This window comes from Haliotis asinina, chromosome 15 (assembly GCF_037392515.1).
Source record: "Haliotis asinina isolate JCU_RB_2024 chromosome 15, JCU_Hal_asi_v2, whole genome shotgun sequence".
In the NCBI taxonomy this organism is placed as follows: Eukaryota; Metazoa; Mollusca; class Gastropoda; order Lepetellida; family Haliotidae; genus Haliotis; species Haliotis asinina.
In genome coordinates, this window is record NC_090294.1 from 45,597,189 (window position 1) to 45,623,957 (window position 26,769).

General features: G+C 38.9%; 1 protein-coding gene across 2 annotated transcripts in view; it reads right to left on the reverse strand.

The window, feature by feature from the left end:
* Positions 1-995: 995 nt before the first annotated feature.
* Positions 996-26,769, reverse strand: part of LOC137265310 (cilia- and flagella-associated protein 43-like) — a 39,501-nt gene continuing 13,727 nt past the window's right edge. Inside the window, exons 14-40 of one of the 2 annotated variants that reach the window (XM_067800674.1) lie at positions 24,203-24,387; positions 23,162-23,311; positions 22,445-22,572; positions 21,426-21,600; positions 20,176-20,286; positions 19,573-19,650; positions 18,766-18,891; positions 18,092-18,196; positions 17,836-17,952; positions 17,443-17,487; positions 16,743-16,784; positions 14,781-14,853; positions 13,967-14,058; positions 12,183-12,389; positions 10,216-10,386; positions 9,813-9,941; positions 9,297-9,416; positions 8,620-8,727; positions 7,880-8,055; positions 6,901-7,126; positions 5,641-5,753; positions 4,772-4,931; positions 3,963-4,036; positions 3,515-3,605; positions 2,879-2,959; positions 2,453-2,606; positions 996-1,891 (exon numbers count right to left, since the gene is read on the reverse strand). In XM_067800674.1, the coding sequence (XP_067656775.1) occupies positions 1,722-1,891; positions 2,453-2,606; positions 2,879-2,959; positions 3,515-3,605; positions 3,963-4,036; positions 4,772-4,931; positions 5,641-5,753; positions 6,901-7,126; positions 7,880-8,055; positions 8,620-8,727; positions 9,297-9,416; positions 9,813-9,941; positions 10,216-10,386; positions 12,183-12,389; positions 13,967-14,058; positions 14,781-14,853; positions 16,743-16,784; positions 17,443-17,487; positions 17,836-17,952; positions 18,092-18,196; positions 18,766-18,891; positions 19,573-19,650; positions 20,176-20,286; positions 21,426-21,600; positions 22,445-22,572; positions 23,162-23,311; positions 24,203-24,387 (3,407 nt within the window). In that variant the 3' untranslated portion in view covers positions 996-1,721. The remainder of the gene's footprint in view (positions 1,892-2,452; positions 2,607-2,878; positions 2,960-3,514; positions 3,606-3,962; positions 4,037-4,771; positions 4,932-5,640; positions 5,754-6,900; positions 7,127-7,879; positions 8,056-8,619; positions 8,728-9,296; positions 9,417-9,812; positions 9,942-10,215; positions 10,387-12,182; positions 12,390-13,966; positions 14,059-14,780; positions 14,854-16,742; positions 16,785-17,442; positions 17,488-17,835; positions 17,953-18,091; positions 18,197-18,765; positions 18,892-19,572; positions 19,651-20,175; positions 20,287-21,425; positions 21,601-22,444; positions 22,573-23,161; positions 23,312-24,202; positions 24,388-26,769) is intronic. The other variant, XM_067800675.1, reaches the window with a different exon arrangement.

Genomic DNA, 26,769 nt, shown 5'->3' on the forward strand with positions numbered 1-26,769 from the left:
CATGTTGTTGATTACTGGATTGTCCGATCCAGACTCAATTATTTACAGACCACCGCCATATAGCTGTAATACTGCTGAGTGCGGTGTAAAACAAAACTCATTCACTCCTTGACACGCCACAACTGTCTTACAAACTTTTGCCTCAAAACGACTGAAACAGTTAATTTTTTTCACGGGGCAACGTTAAGTTAATCTATAAGTGATCTTTCAAATCTACCTTCTTGACACAGTCAGATTAATTATATAAATTGAGTGAATAGCGAGTTAAGGCTTACCCATCTTCCAGACATTGTGTACACATGTGGGGATTTGAACTGGGATCTTCTGCGTGACGGGTGCGTTAACCACTTCAACACAACTAAACTCACTCAACACTCACTAAGGCTAGCTTAGTGGTGTGGCATTCACTGGTCACCCCAAAGGCATTGTCTGTTCTTGACAGGTACAATATGAGAAGCAGAATGTGTCCCTTGCTGTAATATTGATGGAATGTTGCTAAAAATGATGTGACAGCCAATTCAGACTCACTTCAGTTGAAATTGTTTTTATATCAATTCTGGACGTTGGGTTCGCAATCTCTGGTCACGCTAAAGGTCCAAGTTCGATTCAGCCGTCCCACTCTATTCGCTCACTCACTCAGCATAAGAATTTAATTCCCCGAATAATTTCCTTCACATATTCAACTAGTACACCCCTACTTATGACAGAATAGTTCCTTTATATAGATCCGTGAAGAGTGAGTGAGTATTGTAACAGTATCTGCAGTGTGCAACAAACCAACAACACCGACTTAACCTGTGACCCTCACAGTGAGAGTATAAGGATAAAACTGCAGTTAAAGGTATACACCACTATCATAAGGATGAAAGTGTGCAGGCTGAATTTTTTACCACAACAAAGATAAAAGTGCAGGTTGAGTTATTTCTTTGAGAACTACACTCCCCACTGCTCTATACAATACTGCATATGAAAGAAAAGTACAAACGAAATTGCAAACATGTATGATACAGTTTATTGATCTTCATTGTAATTTCAACTTAAATATGAACAAACCGAGCAATATATTAACAACATTAAATAACATTGGTTTGGAATGGCATCAGACATCACAGTTTTGGTCATAAAACTTCGAATATGTAAAGTCATCAAAACCTGGTGCAAAAGCACATTCAAGTAATGCTACTTCCAGAACATGGACGGAAGGTCTGTTACAAGCCAGATGTCCCTGTCTTGCATCTCAAATATAACAAACAGATGTATGTAAAACAATGACATGCAACGCTAACATAGCTAGATGTAATACTGTGAAAAGTCATAATTTTGTTTATTGTAAAAATAAGTTGATTTTTTTCTAGTTTTCATACAATCTTTAGTGCACTTCAATGTTAAATTCAAAGCGGATTCATGACAGAAATGATCAATATTGTACATTGTGCCCTTTGTTTAGTTCCCAACATGCATTTGAATAACTGGACGGAAATATGATAAACATTCATATCAATTCTCTTTCATGACTTGTATTTCTGTAATTACTATAAATCATAATAAAACTGGCCTATCAGAGGTCTTCCAACTTGAAAAATGCCAGACTGAATGACAAATTGTAGCATCAGTCTGTTCCTTAACATCTGTTAGTTTTTCATAATATTTCGTCCAGAAATTTCACCACTTGAGCACAAGTTCATTAGATAGTTTGTCTGTCCCACGCATTTGTTCATGAATCAGTGTTCCACTTGCACAAGTGCCGGGAATGTCCTCATCCTGAGTCTCTCAACCTCAGCCCGTAACACGGCAACCTCTTGTGCTTGTGCTTTGGCAAGGTCAACAAGCTTTCTCCTCTGTACAATCTCCTGGTATCGTCTTTCTGCCCCAGTGTCCATCCGACGGTCAGCTAAAACATGAAAGCATAAGTGTCATTGGTGATGTGAAGACTTTTGGATTGTTTTTGCACTGACTTGGTTTTTGTGTATCCTTGCACTGACATCCACACCTCACCATTGTCTTCACTTATGTGACTCCTCCAAATGACACACAGACATGTACTCAGATCTACACACACCTTAGCATTGACTTGATTACTTGAATTCTCTCACTGGTTCTCAACTCACCCAAACATAACTCACCATTGACTTGATCAATATGATCCCTCTCATTCAGAGACAAACTTAACTCACCACTAACTTGATCAATGATATCCCTCTCACTGACACATAAACGTAACTCATCATTGACTTGATTGATGTGGTCCCTCTCACTGACACACAAATGTAACTCATCATTGACTTGATTGATGTGATCCCTCTCACTGACACACAAACGTAACTCATCATTGACTCTCACTGACACACAAACCTAACTCACCATTGACTTGATCGATGTGTGACACACAAACATAACTCACCACTGACTTGATCGATGTGATTCGTCTCATTGACACACAAACATAACTCACCATTGACTTGATCGATGTGATTCCTCTCATTGACACACACATTGATCTCCTTGAGCTCGATATCAAGTCCAGAGTTCTCCTTGTCCTTAGACTGTATTGTGTGCTGTAATTCATTAAATGTCCGCTTCTTCTCTCTCATATTCTTGTCATGGTGCTGAATAAGAAGAATATATTCTGACCAATGTCACCTAATGTTCACCATTAACTTCCCTCATGTGTGTATGAACCAGGAGGAGATATATACGTTGTCTGGAAGTATGCAACAATTTATAGTCCTTGAAAAACTTCATTATAGTGAAGGACAATAACTTTACCTAAATTTACAGTTTTTAATCAACATTTTCATTTTTATTGCAGGAAAACATATTTCTGCAATACTGCAATCTCAGTACTGATGAAATAAGAAAATAATGACTGAAAACGTACTTTCTTCTGTAATAATATGGTCTGCTCCAGTATGGCAATTTCTTGCTGCTTTTTGGCATCATAATCAGCTTCATTGAGGAACTGAAACAGGAACAAAAGAGAGATCTGACTTGAATATTGTGAGAACTGGTTTCTATATAATTTGATTAATTTGAATATGATGTAAACCAACTGTACTGTCATCTGCCAGGAATGAGATCTGCATGTTGTACAGATTGTGATCTGACTTGTTTATTGTGAGACTTGACTTCTTTATAGTGAAACTTGTAAGCAAGACAGATCTGATCTGCATGTTGTACATGTCACATTGTACATATTGTAATTTGTACGTAAGGGATTTGCTTCATCTGGTTTGTATGTTGTATAGTCTGTGATTTGCAACTTGTCTGAGTGGCATTTTAGAACAAATAATACTGAACAAACTATATGGATAACAACTTCTCTTATTTCATAAGTGCGATGTTTCGATACAGGTTCTGTCTGGTACTGTATGGAATTCCTGACAACAGTACAAGAATCTGTATCGAAACACTGAAGTTGTTATCCATAAAGTTTGCATCTATATTATCAGATTTGCATGATGGACAGACTGGGATCTGCCACACAGTGAAATGCACCTCCATCTTGGATACTCACAGCCTGTATTTCCCTGGTGACCTTGATGAACTGAATGTCCTTCATCTTGTTCTGAAGGTCAGTCATCTGCATCAGCATTCTCTTGTGTTCCCTGCACACAAAACCCAACTTCTTGAAAGCAAGATATCATCTAACATGACGAAAACTACACCTCACTCACATACCATCTGTCACTTCCGTCATCAGATCAGGCAAAACTAGGAAAACTGGAAAAGTCCTTACCTGATAAAGTGCATAAGTTGGCAAAAGTGTTCATTCGCAATCAATGGCTTTTGACCAATTTTTTCAGTTATGCAGCATGTAATTTTATGAGTAAAATTTGTTTCGCGTCTGGTGTCCTATCAATATTGATATGAACCCTGAATAGTGAAGCTAACTTGTTCATAATCCAGTGTAGGTACTGTATTTGTTTGAAAGGCACGAAGAGTTGCCGTAGGAAAGTACTAACCACTCCAGCTGGATGATGCCTTTCCTGAAGTCCTTGCTCTCCACCATACTGGTGATCTTACTCTCGCCCAGTTGCTGTAACAGAGTGACTCTCAGTAAACAGTATACAGTCCGTTTGTATATGAATTTGTTTCTTCATTGACAAACTCGACAAGTAAGACACATACCCACACTTCTTTCAGTGCATTGGTTGATATAGATACAGTTGTGGATGTGTGACCTCCAAGACTAATAAGAATAAAACTGTATGTTATATTGACCGATATATGTGGACAGTGTGGATATATGTCTTATATCCCTCTCAGCCAACATCTACAAAACCCAGCTTGTTCCATATCCAAATGTTCTTTCTCCTTCATACATTTGCATCCCTACCTTAAATGCATCCCTACCTTAACTTCTTCATTTGCGGAAACCAAATGGCAGTATACATAAAATGTGCAGGTATGTGCCAGAGTATGAAGTGACAATTAACATTTTGATGGGTCTTAGCTAACCACACTGACATCTGACATGAGCACTGCAAACTTATTCACTTTTTGTATAGCTGTCAACAAGCTGTTTGTTGAGTGATATGAAGTATTGCAAGTTATGTGCTTGATTTTGAATTTGATGCCATAAAGACTTAATTCATCCAAACAAAAAGTTATGAAAAGGTTTCAATATACTCTAAGAATAGAATATGTGCTGAGGTTTCAATGTTTCAACACAAGGTATACAGACAAGTGAAAGGTTTGAATTTGAATTTGAGCCGTTGATCTTACCCTGACCGTGCTGTTGATCTTACCCTGACTGTGGTGTTGAGCTTACCTTGATGGTGCTGTTAAGCTCTTCTACCACAGTTCTGTGAGTCAGGACACTATTGGTGTAGTCATGGACGAAGGACCCAGCATCCACCTCCACCTGCCCCTGCTTCAACATCAGCTGTACTTCCAGGTTGAGGGTGAAGCGCTGACGATCCTCCTTCAAACTAAACAGAGATATAGTGTGATTGTTTCATACTGGAACACGCTCAACAGAGATGAAAGATGGCTATTACTGTCTATTATCATGCTAATATTTGTGTAGTACCGATGTCCAATTCAGTTGCTCAAAGGCACTTTGTTTTCCCTTGATAACTGGATGTCCATCACATTTCCAATCTCAACTACCCGAGGAGCATATAAGTCTCACTGCCTACTCACAGAGTTAATGTGGCTTTCCCAATAAAGGAGTTCTTTTAGTTCAAGTGTGAATGAGGTAGTTTTAGACTGTTTATAGCTATATTCCGGCAATATCACAACAGGGGGCACCAGAAATAGGTTTCACACATTGAATCCATGTGGGGAACTGAAATGGGGTCTTCATCTACAACCCTTAGGCTATCCCACCACTCTAATATTTGTTCAGGAATGAATTAGCATGGTTGATAATTTCACAGAATTCAATGATAATAAGAAACCAAGACTCACAACTGCATCAAGTTTGAGATTTGCTGTCAGTCAGCAGATCTTGGCATGAAGAAGGGACATAACCTGCAGAGCAAGTTGTGAGGACAAAGAGACCTGGAGCATATTGCTATGGACCACAACAAATCTGCAAATTTTAACAAAGCAAGTTCCACACAATTTGAAACGATTAGGAAAGTGAGAAAAGTCAAATACCTACCATATATTCCAAAAGAACAATGACACACCCACCTCTTGATCTGTTTCTCTATATCTCGGATCTCTTCCTCCAGCGCCACGTCTTCATTCTTCCTTCTCTGCTCAAAGTCGGTCATCTCGGCATATACCAGTGATTTCATTTTCACCTGCAGCCAGGATCAAACTTATCCACGTCAGAAGATATACCAAGTAAATCCGAAATTAGGGTATAATGTCTTGTTCAAGATAACTTGAACTGCTTGTAGTGCTTGTACAATTCTGAATCAGTGGTATGCCAGCCTAGTGGGTAAAGTGTTTGCTCTTCCTGCTGAAGACCTGGGTTCATTTCATGACAATGGTGAAATGCATGAAGCCAGAGTCTGGTAACCTGCCAATACTGCTGGAATATTGAAGAAAATTGCAGACCTTATTCACTCACTCCTAGTCTGGGTAAAGCAGGTTCTCTACTGCAAGCTCACTGAGATTAAAAGTCAAAGTTTAGAAAGGATACCCACAGATATATACTAACACCAAACTGACCGTTGTTTTCTCCCCTTAAAGCTGAACGTCAAGCAGTGTTACTTGACATACCGTCTCATAATGTCTCGGTATGAAGGTAGTGAGGATGGTATCACCGACAAGTTCTCAGGGCAGTTACTCTATCTATTAGTCTGCAGTTACTCACATCTATTACAGTAACCACTTATCTCGTTTCACACCACGAGCCAAGTATGTATGGTTAAATAAACCCATGGATTATTAAACCAGAATAATTCAGAGAGAATAAAAGTGTCTTTATTACATGGTTTCACTGTAAAAGGTATCAAGAACTTCACTTTCAGACAAAAGGAACATAAATTGTAAACAGGTCACTATGTATGACAAACTAACAGAATAAATAGTCAATTCAAACATTTATTACACTAAAACTGTTTTCTCATAAATGTACCACAAGTCTTGGGACAATGATAGACCTTAACAGTTGCCAATTTGTGTAACATTTCAGAATTTATGAATCCAATGAAACATGTTCACACCAATGAAACATGTTCACACCAATGAAACATGTTCACACAATAATCCATAAGTGCGCCAAAAATTGAAGGGGAGATAACTCTATTTGAGAAAGAAAGTGAGTGAGTGAGTTTAGTTATGCAATATTCCAGCAATATCATTGCAGGGTATACCACAAAAGGGCTTCACACATGGTACCCATGTGAGTAACTGAACCCAGGTTTTTGGTGTGATACTAGCCAACCCCACTGCCCCAACTCTAGTGGAACAGGTCTGTCATCTAATGGTTGTTACACATACCAACTGTTCGCTGTAAATCTTGTCCTTCCTGTATGTACACATCCTCTTCCACACGTGACCCTCCAGACCTTCAGGCATGTTGCTCTCTCGGTCCATCTCCTCCAGTGCTGCATTGATGGAGGCCTGGGCTGCTGCGTTCTGTCGCGCAGTCGATGGCCGCTCTGTGAATGGGTTGGCCGAGTTTACATCAAGAACAGGGGTGTCTACACCCTTAAATTTTTGTCCTCTGAAAAGAAGGAATATATTTTGCAGACGTAATAATCAAACTTCTTCCAGTGTTATTTTAGAACAGTACAATTCAGACAAACTTTATGCATATAAACTTCTTCTGTTTGGTGAGAGCTACATTTTGGCACAGACTCTAATACCATTGTCCCTTGCCCCACATTCTTGCTTGACGTGGTATGTGAATCTATACTGAAATGTCACACTCACAAAATGAAAGAACTTGTTATCCATAAAGTTTGTCTATATAGTTACAATCAAAGCAGAAAGTTTGTCAGGGTCCTTCAGACGTTTTTGAAATATCTTTAACTTATCTGAAATGTACACCTGGAGACACTATACTCAGGGAGAAAAAATGTACAAACATGATAAGTTGGTTGGTTGGTTGGTGTTTAATGCCACACTCAGTAGTATTCCAGGCAAATGTCAGTGGTCTGTGAATAATCGAATCTGGACAAGACAATCCAGAGATCAGCATTGTGAGCATTGATCTATGGAATCAGGATGAGATGACAAAAGTCAACCAAAACAGTGATTCTGGCCACCAGATCCCATTAGTTGCCTCTTACAACAAGCATGGGTTACTGAAGATCAATTTTAACCCAGATCTTCACTGGTTCAGTCAGCAAGTGTGACCATCACAACAATTTTATCACCTCTTTCTTCCAGCACAGGCTGCTGAAGGCCTGCCCAACCCAGACTCCTGCTAATGATGGTGCAAAAGCATCATCTCTCCCCCTTAAACATTACCAACCTTGGTCTCTTCCTGAACAGGCGATACAGCTGATCTTGCATGACAGCTGACACATCAGCAAACTCTCGCTTGAAGGATCTGTCCATGACTTTGTCCTCTGCTAACAGGATGTCATACTCATCCTTAAACTTGGCCAGGTTCTTTGATGATTCGGAGGCTGCCTCACTAGACAGTTGCTGGAACATCATCATATCAGGAATTGGATCAGTTCTAAGTTCATGAAATATTCATATTAAAACTGTGTTTTTCTTAACTTTGGAACATTTTAAGAACATTCCAATTCCGCCTGTCTGTTTTACTAACTGAAAACATACCCCTTGTAGCTATTTTTCGGTAATAATTGTATCGGACAATTAGTAAAGCTTATACACATTCATCAGAGGTCATGCAGAAATTCTGCATGATGTATATAATATCCACAATGACAAAATGAAATTACATTTGGAACTTATGGTTTATGTTCAGACTTAATAATCAGACGATAGGAAATGCAGGTATCATCAGATCCCAGTTGTTGTTTGGTGTTTAACGTTACACATAGTAAAATTATGCACCCAACTATATAGCAATGAACTGTAAATACTCAAGTCTGGATCACACAATCCAGTGATGAACACCATGAACATTGATCTGGACTCCTTGTATATGATGACATGTGTCAACCAAGTCAGCAAACCTGTCCACCTCATCCTGTTATTCACCTTACTGAAGACCAATTCTAACCCAGTCTGCAGCCTCACCTTGAGCTTCTTCTTGTGCTGCTGCAGGCGGACCAGCTCCTTTTCTCTCACCTCCAGCTCCTCCTCCTTCAGGAGTGTGAACCGCAAACGCTGGATCTTCAGCTCCTCCTGCACAACACAAGATTGCAGAAGGTCTATGTCAAGCATTTAACATAATCTGAGAAAATGCACTTCAGAAACGAGGATGTAGGATTAAGGCCCTGTTTGTCAGCTGGAAATATCATCTTTCAAAATTACAGGAAGCTTGGAATTGAATGAAAGTTATCGGACATGTTTTAGTGGGTAACTGGCAGCTTTTTCTCTGTTAGACTTACTAGTTTTGGACTTTTGACCTTTTCATATACTTCAGCTGTTAATAATGTTGCTAATATTAGCTAAAAAAGCCCATATCCCATGATTCAAATAGAATGTATCACTATACACTTTTTGTTAAGTGTTTTTGTTCACCTCTGAAAATCAGCTTGGGTCGTAGACTTGAACCGATGTTAGAAACAACATTCTATGAAACCTACAAATTTGTCTGTTTTGACACAGTTCATTGATGTTTGATGTCATTTGCATTGTACATGCCGCTCCAAACAAATCATCATCACTACACCTAGCCATAAATTATGACCGATCCCTTAGACCTGCCCCTTTAAAGAGAATGTGAAATGTCCATTGCATTGTCCACTGACCTGATAGATGACCATCATGACCTTGATCTTCTTGAGGAACAGAGAGTTAAGTGTCTCATCAAAGCCAGACATCCCATCCTGGATGATGCCCTGCAGCTTCCGCAGCTCCGTCTCCAGTTGCTGGAACATATGGACCAGTGCATGTTCACCATCCAAATGTAAACTTTGGCTAACAGTGTAGTATATTGGTGTAAACATGGATGAAAGGGGGCATGGAGTTTGAATAAAAAATGTTAACAACTCCACTTCGTGTTATTTTTTATTACTGCAGAGAAACCTGTCTGAACTGGCACTTCACGGAACTGAAATAAAATGCTGGTTTAGACAGGGTGCTGGAATAGATACTTACGATCGTTTTTCAACATGGGTGCCATTAACACTCATCTATCATTTTACCTGTTTTATAATCCTGATTATGTTGATTACCTCCTGACTGAATCTGACCTTCACATGTTATCTACTGGACAAGGTTCTGACACAGTAGGCCATTATGAAAAATACCAGCTATTCACCTACCTTCCTGTATTTTTCCCTCTCCTCGTTTAGATCCTTGACCTTCTTCTCATAGTCACCAGCCAATTTCTTCTCCTCCTCGGACCACTCTTCCTCTGCCTTGTTGATCATAAAGTGTGGCTTGGGAACATCCTGTATGAAGCAAACAGATCTAGTTAGGAAAGATCAATTGTTTGTTTGTTTGTAAAGTTGTCCATGTGTAGTGATCAAATAGTTCTGCCATTGATGTAGTGATCAAACAGCCCAGCAACACATGTTAACTGAGAGCATCTTACATTAAGAGGATGATGAATAAAGGCAGAGTCAAAAACAGCTAGCTGTACACAACGATGTGATTTTTTGAAAAATGATGAATCACCAAGATGTTGAAACATCATTTTGAACATTCACTTATTATTTTACTGACCTTCTTGAGTTCATCTTCTTTCTTGATCTCAAGGACACCTCCCATCATCATATCCAAAGCTCGTTCCCGAGCATTATCTCCCCTCTCCAAACGTCGCCGCTCTTCCTCTTGCTTCTCCTGTTCCTCTAACTTCTTGCGCTGTTCAGCTGTCAGGAACTTCTCCACCTTCACCTGTGGGCAGAGTGAGTGAGTGAGTGACTCACAGGGCCAGTTGTAACAGAATTTTATTCAGAACAGGTTGAGAACAAAAAAAACAAACAATAGTCATCAGAAGATGACATATCCCCCTGGCCCCCACATATTTGTGTTTATAGACCAAGTCTGAATTGTTTCCATGGAATTCATGAAAAATATAAATGCCATATATCTGTAATCAGAAAAAGTCACCATTTCAAGATCTGACAAGATCTTATGAAAGATATGAAATGGTTTTCGAGTTGTGCTCCGGGAACGAAGTCAGCAAGGTGTTCATGGAACCGAGGAAATAATACATCAGAAAAACCTCTAAATAGCAAAAGGCACCACTTTGGTGTCTGCCACACATATCTACCGAGTAACACTGACAGATATTAAGAAGTTTTTGAGTTCTGCTCCGGGAACAGAACACACCTCTCACTTTTGAGAGTAAGTCCGAAACGTTTCCATGGAAACCGATAAAGTAATAAATCACAAAAACCTGTAAGTAGCAAAAGGCACCACTTTAGGTTCCGACTCATATATCTACCAAGTTTTGCAGAAAAATATTGAACGGTTTTTGAGTTCTGCTCCAGAAATGAAGCCCATCCATCCATTTTGAGACTATGTCCGAAACATTTCAATAGAAACGGAGAAAATAATAAATCCGAAAAACATGTAAATAGCAAAAGGCACCACTTTAGGGTCTGCCACACATATCTACCAACTAACACTGACAGTTATTAAGAAGTTTTTGAGTTCTGCTCCAGAAACGATACACACCTCTCACTTTTGAGATTATGTCTGAAACATTTCCATGGAAACTGAGAAAATAATAAATCACAAAAACCTGTAAATACCAAAAGGCACCACTATAGGTTTAGGTTGATACATCTACCAAGTTTTGCAGAAAAATATTGCATGGTTTTTGAGTTCTGCTCCAGAAATGAAGCCCACCCCACCATAAGACTAACACCAAAAGGTTCCATGGAAAAACAAAAAAAAATATAAATGCCAAAAATCTGTAAATAGCAAAAGGCACAACCATAGGCTGAGATTACTATATCTATCAAGTTTGGTCTAAAAATATTGCATGGTTTCTGAGTTATGCTCCGGAAACAAAATGATTATGGACGGATGGACGGACGGACAGACGAGGCGTCAACTACATCCCCCCGCATTACATGCCAGGGGGATAAAACGAAATGGAATTTCTAGAACAGAAAAGCTGAAGGCACAAGTCTGATTCTCAAACTATATACAAGCATGGGCAGGGAACAGACAAATGAAGTATCACACGCAGCTTGAATCTTGTGTTGATTCAAAAACCTTAGGATCCTGGCTGCAAAGGGACAGAACTCTTTTTTGAATTGATAATTCTGTTAAAGAAAGATAATCAGGGATGGATGTCTTGAGCACAACATAGCTCAAGATAGCTGCTTTTTGATTCATTATACAGTCATTTTTAAGGTCAGTCAAAGTTTTGGGGGTTTTTTTTACCACCAATGGAGTTTCCCTTCTTTAGCAACAAGAACTAAGATCAGATTTTCATGAGAATGCATCTTTATCAAAATGAAGAGGATATTCTCCAAAACACCAGCCTGAAGCACTACAAACATGGCTGCCCTGTTAGTTCCAGCAGCCATTCTACACAGAGCCAAATTCAGTAGGGATAATGCTTTGGAGATTTATAGAGAGACTTCTCATCTTTACTCCACAGATAATGTTATTCAGTAATTGTGATATTTATTGAAAGGTATGCAAGCAGAAATAACTTCAAGGGGTTTCCCTACCTCACTGTCATCAACTGTTAGAAGCATTTCTGGGTTCTCCAGGGGACCAAGCTCATAGTCCATAATCTCTTCTGCAAAGTCCAAGTCTTCCATGATCTTTATGATACGCTTGTTCTTGTCCTTGATCTTACTGATTTCCTGTTCTTTCTTGGCAAAAACTTCATCAAATTCCTTGTTGAAAGTATTCTTAATACGATGGATGGCATCCTGAAGGAATGGAGTTATATATTACCAGTTATTTTGTTATTAGCTGCCATACAGTCTTTGTACTCATACAATTACGGCATTCAGAGGTCAATTCAGGATTTTGACAAGGAAGGGTGTACATGATACAAAGTCATGAAGTGAGTTGGTCTGGAGTGCACTTAACATTCATCTTACTAGTATTATTGTTAGGAGTCTGTCAGAGGAAGGTTCACAAATGTGAACTGTATCTGCAACTTGCATTTGTCGAGACACTTCAAGACAAAAATGCTTTATGATAATATTCTGAGAAAAATTGGATGATACTGAAAAGGAAATGGGAAACGGTCTAAAACAAGCTTGAAAATGGACACTAGGATCCTGATCCTCAAAATGTGCATAAACTCAACAAAAATATAAACTTTACACACGTTTCAAAGTCAATAATTTGAACATTTTGGAAAATGGGTTTGAAATAACGATTGTATTCAATGTTCTTGTCACTAAAGATGCTATAGCATACTGATCATGTTTGTCATGGAATCGGTTCCACTGGAAATGCGACTACTATGTCCATGATTAAAAACTGTGAGTCACAACTCAGTGAAATCATGTCAATATCGGTTGTGTCCTCCATGGGTGTTCACAACTGTGATACGTCTCCTCATGGATTGGATGATGCATCTGAACACAGCTTGAGGAATGTGCCGCCATGTTTGCACTAACATGGCACCAAGCTCCTGCAAGTTCTGTGGAGATTTCCTCCCTTGACAGAGCCGCCTGCCTAACACATCCCACACATGCTCTTTGGGGTTGACGTCGGGAGATCTTGAGGGCTGCTCCATGATATTGATGCCAGCATTCCTGAGGAAATTTGTTGTGGAATTGGCCGTGTGAGGTGTGGCGTTGTCCTGTTGGAAAGTCAGACCTGGGCCATGAGCTGCCACGAATGGCAAAAGCTCTGGAATGAGCACCTGATCCCTGTATGCTGCCACATTAAGGTTTCTCTGGATGACAATGAGTCAGGATTGAGCATGACCGTTGATAGCACCCCAAACCATAATGCTACCACCCCCCAAATCGATCCACTTCCTGTACGCAACACTGGGCATTACTTTCTCCTCGTCCTCTCCAAACTCTAACCCTTCCATCAGCAAAGGTGAACCTTGATTCATCACAAATTAACAAACAATTAACCATAAAACCATGTTTTTCTGAGATGACACTCTATTCTGCTACCGTGAAATCAATTGCATGTGTATCAATAGGTCATGTGACTTGTGGCACATGGAAATGTGATTTTAGCATGCAGTGCTCTCGCCTGTGCTACGTAGGCCTGACCAGTAGAATGAATGTGTGACATGATGCCCTTGACAATGCATTTAGTCATGATCATAACAAGAACTCTTTCAAGAAAACTTTTAAAACACTATTTGAAAAATAATGAGAGTCAAGTTTTTATTTTTGCTGAGTATAGGTTTAGGGCCCATTGTAACTCGGCTTATGGATGACATAATGTTTTGTGAATTGGGTCCCTGATTGATGAGGTCTAGATTCTACAATAATTATAATGACCACTGATGCTTAGCTCAAATACTTGCCTCCAGTAGAATGATCTGAGTTATCTTCTGTTCTCGAGTGTGGAGTTCAAACTGGCTGTAGAACAGATCACTTCCTCCACCAAACTGTGCACCTTCAGAGAGAGAGAAGCTATAATTATCTGTTTGTTTGTTTTTAATGCTGCACTAAGAAATACTCCCACTATCAGCTGTCTTTGACTGTCTGGACCAGATGCTCTAGTGTTGGTAATATAAGCAACATTGTCAGTGTACCACTACAATGAGTGAGCTTAGCTTTACGCTGTACTCAGCAATGTTCCAGCTATATTCTGTAACTAATTAAGTCTGGAACAGTCAATCCAGTGATCAACAGCATGAGCTGCACAACTGGGAACCAATGATGTGTCACCCAAGGCAGAGAGCCTGACCAACTGATCCTGTTAGCTGCCTCTTACAACAAACATAGTCGCCTTTTGTAGCAAGCATGGGTTGCTGACAGCCTAATCTACCCGGGATCTTCAGGGGTTGTACCATAACAGCAATCACAGGGCTTGACTAACCAAAACAACAGCTAAACTGGAATCCACTTGAAGTGGGTTTTTTTTCAAAGTTGGAAAGTCGTGCATTTACAGAAACGCAGTTTTCTTTTGTGTAATAAGTTTCACATGAAATAATGACCTTAGTCAGACATGGCTTAAAAAATTTGATAACCCTGTAAAAAGACATGCCAAAATTGTGATCGAAAATACAGAACATATGGATGGCTGTTTTCATTGTTATTAGTGACAAGATGACGTTGTCACATTTTCTTATTACATCTTCAGATATTCTTCATCGGATTCTCTGCTGTACTGACCTAGACTTCCAGTTGTAGAAGGAAGTTCTTTGGCATCCTCTTCTCCTTCTTCTCCCTCTCCCAGGTCATCATCCTGTTACAACCAATTCACAATCAGCTTCTTGAACTTAAAACTCCATGGGGCTCATGTTAACAAGCTCAGTGTTTCTAATGTTCAACCTACAGGACTGTGAACAGTGTCTTCATCAGAAACTTCAGTAAAATAGTACGAGATGTTGTGTTGTATCAAAACATTAAGGTATGGTGAGTGAGTGAGTTTAGTTTTACGCTGCAGTCAGCAATATTCCAGCTATAGGGCAGCAGCATGTATGTACTTAAGCCTGCATCAGACAAACCAGTGATCAACAGCATGAGCATCAATCTGTGCAACTGGGACCCCCTGACATGTGTTAACCAAATCAGCGAGCCTGACCCTTTGATCCCATTAGTCACCTCATACAACAAGCAAGTTTGTTGGTTGCTGAGGACTGATTCTACCCCGGATCTTCACAGAACATGTGTCCAGGAACCTAATCAAGACACTATTTACCACTGCACGATGCAACTTCCCTAACTGAAATTTTAAAGATAATTCCAAGTTATAAGGCGTAACTTGTAAAGGATGCCACAAAAACTGCAATAAAATTGGAGGTAGAAAGTATTATGGTAACTATATAAAGATTATTTATTTGTTACATACTTGGGACTAAAAGGTGGAACTGAGAAAAATTCAACAACTGACCAATTTGTAGATTCTGTGCAGCTGGTTGTACCTTCTAATGGTATTTATTGATCCATGAATCAAATTTGAAAAAATGTCTTTCCCATTGAGGTTATCATTATTATTTTTATCATTTATTATAATCTATTTATATGTACATTATATTTTGAATTATAATAAAAATCCAAGTCAGTAATGGCATAGAAACTCTTCATTAATCATCAGAAAGCCATATGGACAAACAACTAAGCAGATTGGTTTGACTGTAATAACAGTGAATGACTAAATATACAAAGTTTAACCTTTAGCATTACTGCATAAATTTTAAAACCCAAAAAACTAATGACCAAATGAAGAAATATCTATAAAATAAACCATGCAAAGAAAATGTAAACATGAAAACAGAAACAGATTAGCTTCTCGCAAGTAATGTTAATTATATAATTGGCTCTGGTGTTTATCTGAGATTCAAAATGGGCAAATAGGCAAAATATCAAATTTTCTTCAATTTGTTTTTAGATTTGACAGTTTTTGTTGCCTTCAGAATCCAGAATAACAACAAATGTAATACTAACAATGAAATAAAGCACTGCATTTTTTACATGGCGTTCAAAGTAATAATGTGCAACATGAAAAATTCCTTTTCTGTTTTGGGATCATATTTTCAGTCGCAAACAAATGACCTCCACAAAACTATCCTAGTTACACATATTTAATCCCCAAAACATCCCAGGTGCCTAAAAAATTTTAAAATGTGGACATTTACCAAAACCATAAACAGCGAGTTAGAATGAGACATACTTGTCTGCATGCTCAAATCACTGATGTATTGAATACTATGTATGAGGAAAGAAATAATTTTAATAACTCTGAAAAACACTATTTGCACACAGGAAAAAATATAGATGTTTGATAGGCATTTAGAAGTTGGTAGGGTAATACAAGACACTTGATATGGATGTGCGGCTGTTTTATTCTTTACACACAGCATTTCTGGGGTAATACTTGTCCTTTCATCAGGTGATTTCTGAAGGGACAAGTACTAACTCAGAAATATTGTTTGTAAATAATCAAGACATTACACATTTATATCAGATATCTTCTATTAGGAAAAATATTTATCTGGATAAATAGTGTGGAGTGTTAGTAGGAATGACATTGAAGTTGGTGAAATCATACATGCTTGTGGAAAAACATAAAAATAAAGGAAATGAAATAACATAATCTCATAACAAAATAGAGTTGTCACAACAATGACTCACAAACTCTGAAGCTCCGGAATATGGCCTTTGTTGGTATTTCAGCTTCATGATAGAAATTGACAGATGATTGACAGATGATTGACAGGTGATTAACAAGTAATGACAGGTCAAATATAAACTGATACATTTCCAGTACTTTTGTCTGATTTTATCAGATGCTGATAAAGTCATGACTGTTATTCCTTCTAAAATGAATGATTGTAGAGATGATACTGACGATATAAATCATGAATTAAAAAATACAATACCGCATAATGCTGACATTTGCTAGTTAACTTGTAATAAATGTTCTTTCCCCCAAATTAATAAGTTTATGGAGTGAATAGAGACTGAAAGTCCTCAATGTTAACAGCTTAAGGCTTGAAAAGTAATTTTCAAGAAATGGACACAGTGTCCAGTTGACTACTCTTGTTCAATGAACAGGTTTTCATGTAGAATGTAACAGATTCCACATAATCACATGAGAGATAATTTCATTTTGAGAAATATTCCAACAATATTATGACAGGAAATACAAGATATGAGCTCCAAACTTTATATCTATGCGGGAATAAATTCCAGGTTTTAGGTGTAATGAGTTAACACTTTAACCACTGAGATACCCCATCACAGAGCATCTATAGATATTGTTAAATTAGGTATTGTGAAATGAATGACACAATGGTAATATAAATAATTTCAGAACATAATATGTACATACGTGCGATGCAGGCTTTTGGCCTTGTTCGATTTCTTGTTTCCGTGCCTGAAATTTTGAAACAAAAATATGACACATCACTAAAAGTGATGGTAATGAGAACAGAGATGGTAATGAGAGCAGAGATGGTAATGAAGTAAGTGAAGTTACAATAAGCCCTTTTACCCAGAACAATAGTTGTAATATCAGACATGTTTTCAAGTCAAAATAACTGATTTAAGGACAGAAATTTCAACTTGCTATTTAAAACAAAGAGAAGATTATTTAAAAGATTACTGGTATTTGCCTGCAACATATCAAAATAAAGCAATCATTGTAAAATGAAATGTGACCTAAGTTAAAAGGGCAAATTGATAAATTGTATGTCTCCAGAATCTCTGATGCTGCCATACTTACAGCTAGCTCAGCAATCTCTATCTGCCTTCTCTTAGTGGCTGTTTCCAGAGCATTGACAACAGCCTCCGTCCTCTCCTTCATGGGAAAGTTGGACACCTCAAGGTTTGAGTTGAAAGCCTGAAATACATTGAATATTCACAATGGTAGAGTCAAAAGATTCAAGAAATGACCTTTTTTCTGATTATTCTTTTTGCCATTTTCCAATGCATGGAAATAAGCCCTATTTAAACACTTCCTGTTTTGTGATGATTCTTACCTGGAGTGCTCTCCCCTTGACCTTCATTTCATCCCAACATTCCTTCTTGATCATATCTCGGAGATACATTTTGGCCAGATTGTCAAACTCAATTTCTTCTCGAACCTGGATAGCAAGAAAGTTTCAACAGTAATTCAGTGCCTGTTGCTGAAATGAATGTTTGAAACATTAGATTACAAACAGTCTGAATACTGATATATCAAATACAATGTCCATACAATAATTCTATATCAGCCTATTCATGTAAGAACAGACAACTGGCTGATCCAGAAACAACACTGAATGCTGATCTTGTACTTGTAGAATCCTAGACAATAGATCTAGGAACAGAAATGTTTATCTTGCAATGCTCACGTTGATCTAGTAACAGCCCTGTTTATCCATTAGCAGCATCATCGGTTAGCAATCCTGCAGACCTTGCAACAAATTTGAGTGTTGATCTAGTAACACTCATGCTGATCTAGTGACCACTGTACTGATCTAGTGACCACTGTGCTGATCTAGTATCCACCCAACTGATCTAGTTACTACCTTGCTGATCTAGCTACTACCCTGCTGATCTAGTAAAGACCCTGCTGAACTAGTAACCACCTGCTGATCTAGTAACATCCGTAAAACACGTGCTGACCTAGTAACAGTGGTCTTCATCTTGTGACAACTCTTCTGATACCTACCCTCGCTATCTCAGCTTCTCCAAGACTCTGTAGTTTACTTTGTTCATCTACATCCAGATCAAACTCATGTCGTCCGAGTTTCTCTATGTCTGGCAAACCTTCATTGTTCTTCATCATTTCCTGAATCTGTGACAACACACACAAATTTCGTTCAGCACACTGATGATGATACACAAGGACACCAAAACAACTTACAATCAAAGATATATTAGTATGTCGCTTTACAGACAGCATTTATGTATCAGAAACAATGAAACATGTCAATACATTAATTGCATATCAACCCCCAAAATTTAAAGGGAGATAACTCTAGTTTAGTGAGTGAATTTAGTTGTATGCAGCTTCCAGCAATATTCCAGCAATATCATGGCTGGGAATACCATACCAGAAATGGACTTAACACACTGTACCCATGTGGGGAATCAAACCCTAGTCTTCAGCATGACAGCAAAAACAAAGTTAAAAACAAAGACTTATTTACAAACTCATGACAAACGTCACATTAATGTTCTCAGTGATTAGGTTTCTGAACAGTATTCACTTGGCCTATGTTTTACTAAAACCCTGTTGGGAATCCAGGCTAGATTGGTTCCATAGTAATCTATTCTTACTGTCTGATAAACAGGTTGATGTCATCAACCAGATGACTTGGAAGGTTGTTCATGACATCAATCACAGAATTTCTGGCCCCGAATTGACACAATTTCAGGCCATCCATCATATAGTTGGAATAACAAATATTAAATCTGAAAAGCCTGACTTCAATTTAATGTTTGCAAGATTCCTGAATATTGTTCTGAAACTCACAGTTCTCCGGATGTCTCTGATCTGGGTCCTAAGCTGTATCTTGGTGTCTGCATATTGTTTATCTTCATCAATAAGAGCCTGCAAAGTGAAGGGGATTCCAGAATTAAATCCATCCTGTCAATGTTGGTTCAATATTCAGCAAAAAGTTCAGACAAAACACAGCAATCAAATAATTACAATTAATGATGATTAATAAGAACAGAAATATTTTTCAAAACAACTTTTGACGTTATCAATCACAATTAATACATGTAAAAATAAAAAAAGGACAAGTATCATATAATCAACAGTGATACTGATTGTGCGTGAAATGACATAGTCACTTTAGCTTGCCAGCAGGTATAATCGCAGTGAAGTGATATTCAAAATGCAGCTGGATACATGTAACATATTACTAAAACATTATCACTTATTCTCGTCTGAAAAGGAATTTCGCATTAACAAATACATGAAGAATAATGACATCATAAACAATGAGAATTGTATTAGTTTGACGAGATAATTGTGACGTTGCATAACACATTTCAATATGCAGAAACAGTTTTTGCTGGCAAAGCAAAGATTAAGTAGCATGGCGTTGTCAGACACATATAATTCTCAAACCTCGAGTTCGCGCTCTTCTAGCCAAGTCGCATCTGCTTTAGGCGTAGGAGTAGGCGTTTTGTAGATAATATCTTGGTCAATTGCCTCCTGTTTTTTTCTCTCTGTCCTTTCCTGTGTGCAAAATAGTGATCAAACTCATGCATGAACAGTGCCCCTCTTGCAATCGCTTATTCAAATAAATTTTCTCTAGAAATGATAACGACATGTGCAATCATGCAACTACGATTTTGTTCCAAAAGTTGATAAAAAAAAACTATAAAGTTGCTGGGAGACATGAACACCTACATAAACTGGACTGAGTGAGAGTTTGGTTTTATGCCACTTTTAGCAATATTTCAGCAGTATCACAAGGAACACCAAAAACAGGATTCACACATTGTATCCATGAGGTGAATAGAGACCATGTCTTCAGCGTCTTGAGGCTTTAACCATCCCCGATAGACTGGAAACACAAGTGTCAAAATACTGGTGTGATGCATGTACATCTGTGCCTTTATTAGCCCAGAAGGGAACGGGTATCTGATGTGAGGTGGATGCATAAACCCTGTAGTGCCTGTAGACAGTTAGGTTTGTATAATGCCTGGGGAGTTGAGAATGAGAAATTGGAAGCAGCGTTTGAGAAGATACTGGTATCTGGATAAAGTGTGGAATACATCGACAATGAACAAAATATGAATAATAATACCTTTCACAAATGTAAGTAAAACGTAGATGATTTTTCAAAAGACATGCCTCTCTTAACAATATGATTTTGTTCAAAGGAGCATTTTTCAGCATAAAATTTTACATGAAGAATTGATCATCATCAGAATCTTATCATTTTCTTTTATTCCTGTAATAGATATAAGGTTCAGACCTTCATATAGTACTCCTTTGAAACCCAAACAAACAAATATGTAATGAATTTTCTACAAAGTGCATATTTACTCATTAGAATCTTAAATGTTCAAAAAAGAAAAACCATAAACACTGAATCTGAAATGGTGCAAATAGATATAATCAAACTCATGCCTCTAGCTACCTAGCAACACAACAGTCCCATGACCAAACTACTATGTTGTATCTGAAAACAGTTTCAACTTATAACATGAAGAGACCATGCAAACTCTGACTACAGACTGATAGATTGTCTGATCTCAAGCCCGAGATCTTCTGGTTTATTCAGATCTTTGGTATTTTTAGATCTTTCGTGAAATCTGAGACTCTCCATGAATGTCATGAATGAGCACAGCTGACTTGCTTGCACTTACTCTGTCTTCCTGCTGCAGAGCAGATGCAGAACGAGATGGAGGCTCAGGCATGTTCCAGTCAGTTAGACTCTGAACAAACTCATCCTCTTGTTGCTGAGACGTAATCAGTCGAGCCTTCCTGGACCGAACCATATCTATAGCTGACTTGGCCTTACTTAATCCTGTCGCTGTGAAACTGAAAGAAAAAGATAGTGAACTAGTTTCTGCTGATTTTAGAATATTAGTGAGTCTCTTCAATGATCATGGTTATATATATTAGACTTCAGGACCTAGATTTTGAAAGCTCTCTAAGTGTTAAGATGGTTGTATGTGACATACATTACAACTATCTTAGTTCTAAGAGCTTAAAAATATAGACTCATATCAGTGAGAGCGTGAACATTCTCAGCTCCCCGAGGAGGATACAAAACCAAAGGAAATAAGTGATCTGTCTTTTAGTTTAGGGAAAAATGAAGTCCCCCAAACTCTTAAGATTCAAGCAGTGGAATGAAATAATCTTCCTACAATCCTGTGTTCTGAAAATTGTAAAGTGTGGACCAGACAAACTGACATAGGGCGATCTCCCATTACTTTGAGGTACATGACATGCAGCCAGCCTTGCAAGGCTGACTCTGCACAACAAACCACAGCATGGTGGGACACTACCTAGAATCATTACTCTTTAATATTGTGATAGTTGTATATGCCTGTCACAATTACTCCAGTTAGACAAAAAGATTCTCAAGCTAATTCTCAATCATCCATCACAATTTACTGAACAATTTCCCCTTCATTATTGTTTGCAGATTTTGGATGACAGAACAACATTGGCCCTAATCATACCATCCCTGTTACTAGCCTGGGAGTAAATTTACTCAACATGGGCATGCAGAGTCCCGTTTCACAAAGCAATTATAGTGCTAAAGTGATCGTAACTCCCATACTTTACATAGACTTACAACAGTCATAGCACTGCAATCACTTTGCTGAAACAGCAACCTGACTAGCTGTAAAATTTGCATCCAGGACTAAGTACTCACTTCCATTTGTAACAGGCGAGGACTCCATCGTGGCTGGAAGACAGGAGGTGCTGACAGTCCTCGGAAAATGCAGCTGCATGGACACCATCCAGTCGATATTCGTGGGGCATGATGGAGATATGCCGATCCTGAAGAAATGTATTGTACAGTGAAACTAATCATCATGACTTTCATCAATGCCTTAGTCATCTGATACAATAAAGGTCTGTCAGTTTAAAAACATGAGCTTGGCTATGACAGTGTATGTGAAATAGCTGACCTTGACCTCTGCTGCATATGTAAAAGGGGCCATGACAGTATGTGAAATTGAGTGAGTGAGTGAGTGAGTGAGTGAGTGAGTGAGTGAGTGAGTGAGTGAGTGAGTCAGTGAGTGAGTCAGTGAGTGAGTCAGTGAGTGATACGCCGCACTCAGGAATATTCCAGCTATATGGCGGTGATCTGTAAATAATCGAGTCTGGACCAGACAATCCAGTGATCAACAAGCATCGATGAGCATCGATCTCCACAACTGGGAACTGACAACTGTGTCAACCAAGTCAGCTGCTGACACCTTTACAGTGTGTAGGAAACTGACCGTGACCTTGAAACCCACAGTGTACATGAAACTGACCATGTCCTTGACCCCACAATGTACATGAAACTGACCATGACCTTGACTCCCCAGTGTATGTATGAAACTGACCATGACTTGACCCCTACAGTGTATGTGATACTGACCATGCTGCCTTTAGCTCTGAGCATGATGTAGCCATCAGTGCCATATGACGCCAGCCACTTGTTGTGTGGGGACAGCATTATCTTTGCTCCAGCCAGCTGGTGACCTTCGAACTCTGTCTCGGCAGAAAGGTATGCCTCGGGGCTGGTCATCTGAAATAGAGGTCACACCATGAAGACACATTATGAACTGATGAAGGACATGTGACACTGATATTGGGAACAACCATCAGGCTTAGTGAGGGCTGGTAACATGGCTGATTACAAGTCATCATGATATAACAGCATCAACTGTTTCTAGCAATATTAATCACTGGATTTTCTGCCCAGACTCAAATATTCACAACCTGTTATCATAAAGTTGGATAATGCTGAGTATACCAGAATTAAACAACAAACAAACTCATTTTCATTTCTCTGTTGTAGGTTTTAAAATTCCAACAATTTACATGCCACATCCTTTAAGGATAGTCTTATTTTCCCCTAAATATGGACATATTTGTAAGGCTATGAGAAAAAAAGTGAAACATTTCTTGGGCATTTGAGCGTCGCTTTTACTTTGTATGTGACACTTTTGTATTGCTATTTTAAAAAAAAAATTGATTTTGACGCATCCCACTAATCCATTTGTCCACTATAAGAATGAGTGTCTGCAAGAACAAGTGTGACTCAATCTACAACTTATTAACATGCTAAAACTAAACGTGCTAAACATGCTAAACATTCCCAGCTTTATTTCTGAGAAGAAAATGTAATTTTCTGAATAATTTTCCACTAACTTCCAAATGAAGAAGGGAGACAAGCAATTAAGCATGAGTCAGGATAAGGAAAAACAATTAAAATGTGACCCTCCCTCATCATCCTTTTTCTATCAAAAATAAAAAAAGTACAGCCATTGTCACTTTTGAAAGAAATGTGCCTGTGAAACATTTAATTATTTTTATGCAGCCTAAGGGGGCATGATATATTTCTTAATGAGTTTTGACTCCCAAAAACATATTTCATGGCACTGCAAGACACTCAAAATAAACACAAACCGCCTACCTTCCTGGGTTTAGTTTCTGGTACTGAAACACTGTAGATCTTCTTGTTGCGTTGGTTGATGGCGTACAGAGTGTTGTTCTCACCAAACGCTACTCCCTCAGTTGGCACTGTCAGGTGGAACTGCATCTTGTTGATTGCTTCGTCCTTGAAGTCATTTTTCAGGCTGTTGTAGCTGATCTTCAGATCTAAACAATTATAATATCATATCATAATCACAATCAGAGTTGGGTGTATCACAGGTGGGAACATGTAATGTCAGAGATTTGGGTGTATCACAGGTGGGAACATGTAATGTCAGAGAGTTGGGTGTATCACAGGTGGGAACATGTAATATCAGAGAGTTGGGTGTATCACAGGCGGGAACATGTAATGTCAGAGAGTTGGGTGTATCATAGGCGGGAACATGTCATGTCAAAGAGTTGGGAACATGTCATGTCAGAGACTTGGGTGTATCACAGGTGGGGAACATGTATTATCAGAGAGTTGGGTGTATCACAGGTGGGAACATGTAATATCAGAGAGTTGGGTGTATCACAGGTGGGAACATGTAATATCAGAGAGTTGGGTGTATCACAAGTGGGAACATGTAGTATCAGAGAGTTGGGCACATCACAGGTGGGGAACATGTATTATCAGAGAGTTGGGTGTATCACAGGTGGGAACATGTATTATCAGAGAGTTGGGTGTATCACAGGTGGGAACATGTAATGTCAGAGAGTTGGGTGTATAACAGGCGGGAACGTGTAATATCAGAGAGTTGGGTGTATCACAGGCGGGAACATGTATTATCAGAGAGTTGGGTGTATCACAGGCGGGAACATGTAATATCAGAGAGTTGGGCCTATTACAGGTGGGAACATGTAATGTCAGAGAGTTGGGAACATGTAATGTCAGAGAGTTGGGTGTATCACAGGTGGGAACATGTAATGTCAGAGTGTTGGGTGTATCACAGGCAGGAACATGTAATGTCAGAGAGTTGGGAACATGCCATGTCAGAGAGTTGGGTGTATAACAGGCGGGAACATGTAATGTCAGAGAGTTGGGTGTATAACAGGCGGGAACATGTAATGTCAGAGAGTTGGGTGTATCACAGGCGGGAACATGTCTTGTCAGAGAGCTGGGTGTATCACAGGCGGGGAACATGTAATATCAGAGAGTTGGGTGTATCACAGGCGGGAACATGTAATGTCAGAGAGTTGGGTGTATCACAGGCGGGAACATGTCATGTCAAAGAGTTGGGAACATGTCATGTCAGAGACTTGGGTGTATCACAGGTGGGGAACATGTATTATCAGAGAGTTGGGCGTATCACAGGTGGGAACATGTAGTGTCAGAGAGTTGGGTGTATCACAGGTGGGAACATGTAATGTCAGAGAGTTGGGTGTATCACAGGCGGGAACATGTCATGTCAAAGAGTTGGGAACATGTCATGTCAGAGAGTTGGGTGTATCACAGGTGGGAACATGTATTGTCAGAGAGTTGGGTGTATCACAGGCGGGAACATGTCATGTCAAAGAGTTGGGCATATCACAGGTGGGGAACATGTATTATCAGAGAGTTGGGTGTATCACAGGTGGGAACATGTATTATCAGAGAGTTGGGTGTATCACAGGCGGGAACATGTAATGTCAGAGAGTTGGGAACATGTAATGTCAGAGAGTTGGGTGTATCACAGGCGGGAACATGTAATGTCAGAGAGTTGGGTGTATCACAGGTGGGAACATGTATTATCAGAGAGTTGGGTGTATCACAGGTGGGAAGATGCCATGTCAGAGAGTTGGGTGTATCACAGGCAGGAACATGTAATGTCAGAGAGTTGGGAACATGCCATGTCAGAGAGTTGGGTGTATAACAGGCGGGAACATGTAATGTCAGAGAGTTGGGTGTATCACAGGCGGGAACATGTATTGTCAGAGAGTTGGGTGTATCACAGGCGGGAACATGTAATATCAGAGAGTTGGGTGTATCACAGGTGGGAACATGTAATATCAGAGAGCTGGGCGTATCACAGGTGGGAACATGTAATATCTGTTGCTGCTGAATATGTGGGAAAAGGCTGGAATAGTCCCAAAATTACATTGTGAAACTGGTAAGAAATCTAGCAACATCATCAGGAAGCAGTTTTAAAGTCAAACCCAGAGTATTGGTGTTTACCAAACCAAAGGGACTTAACTCTGCACAACTAACTGCAGCAGCTACTGAGCTACCTGCATGTCCTTATAGTCATGAAGATTAGTTTAAAAATTGTTTTCAGCTGTGGTTTTCTACAAGAAAACCAAGGTACTCTTAGATTTGGGTATAAGAGACAGTACTGTCTTATATGAAACTATGGCAAGAGTAAGTTCAAACAGTACAAATTAGGGTTGAAATGGAATTATAACTGTGGTATTTTGCTTTTAGTTCAGTATGCAGTAATGCAATCCAAAAATTTTGCATTGTCAGCTTTCGGACTATCACTTTACTAACCTTTTCTAACATATCTAGAAATTGGATCTAGGCATCTTTTTGCTAGATGGATGATTTTTTCCCAGAAATAAGTCATATACCGAACTGACACAGATTGAGCA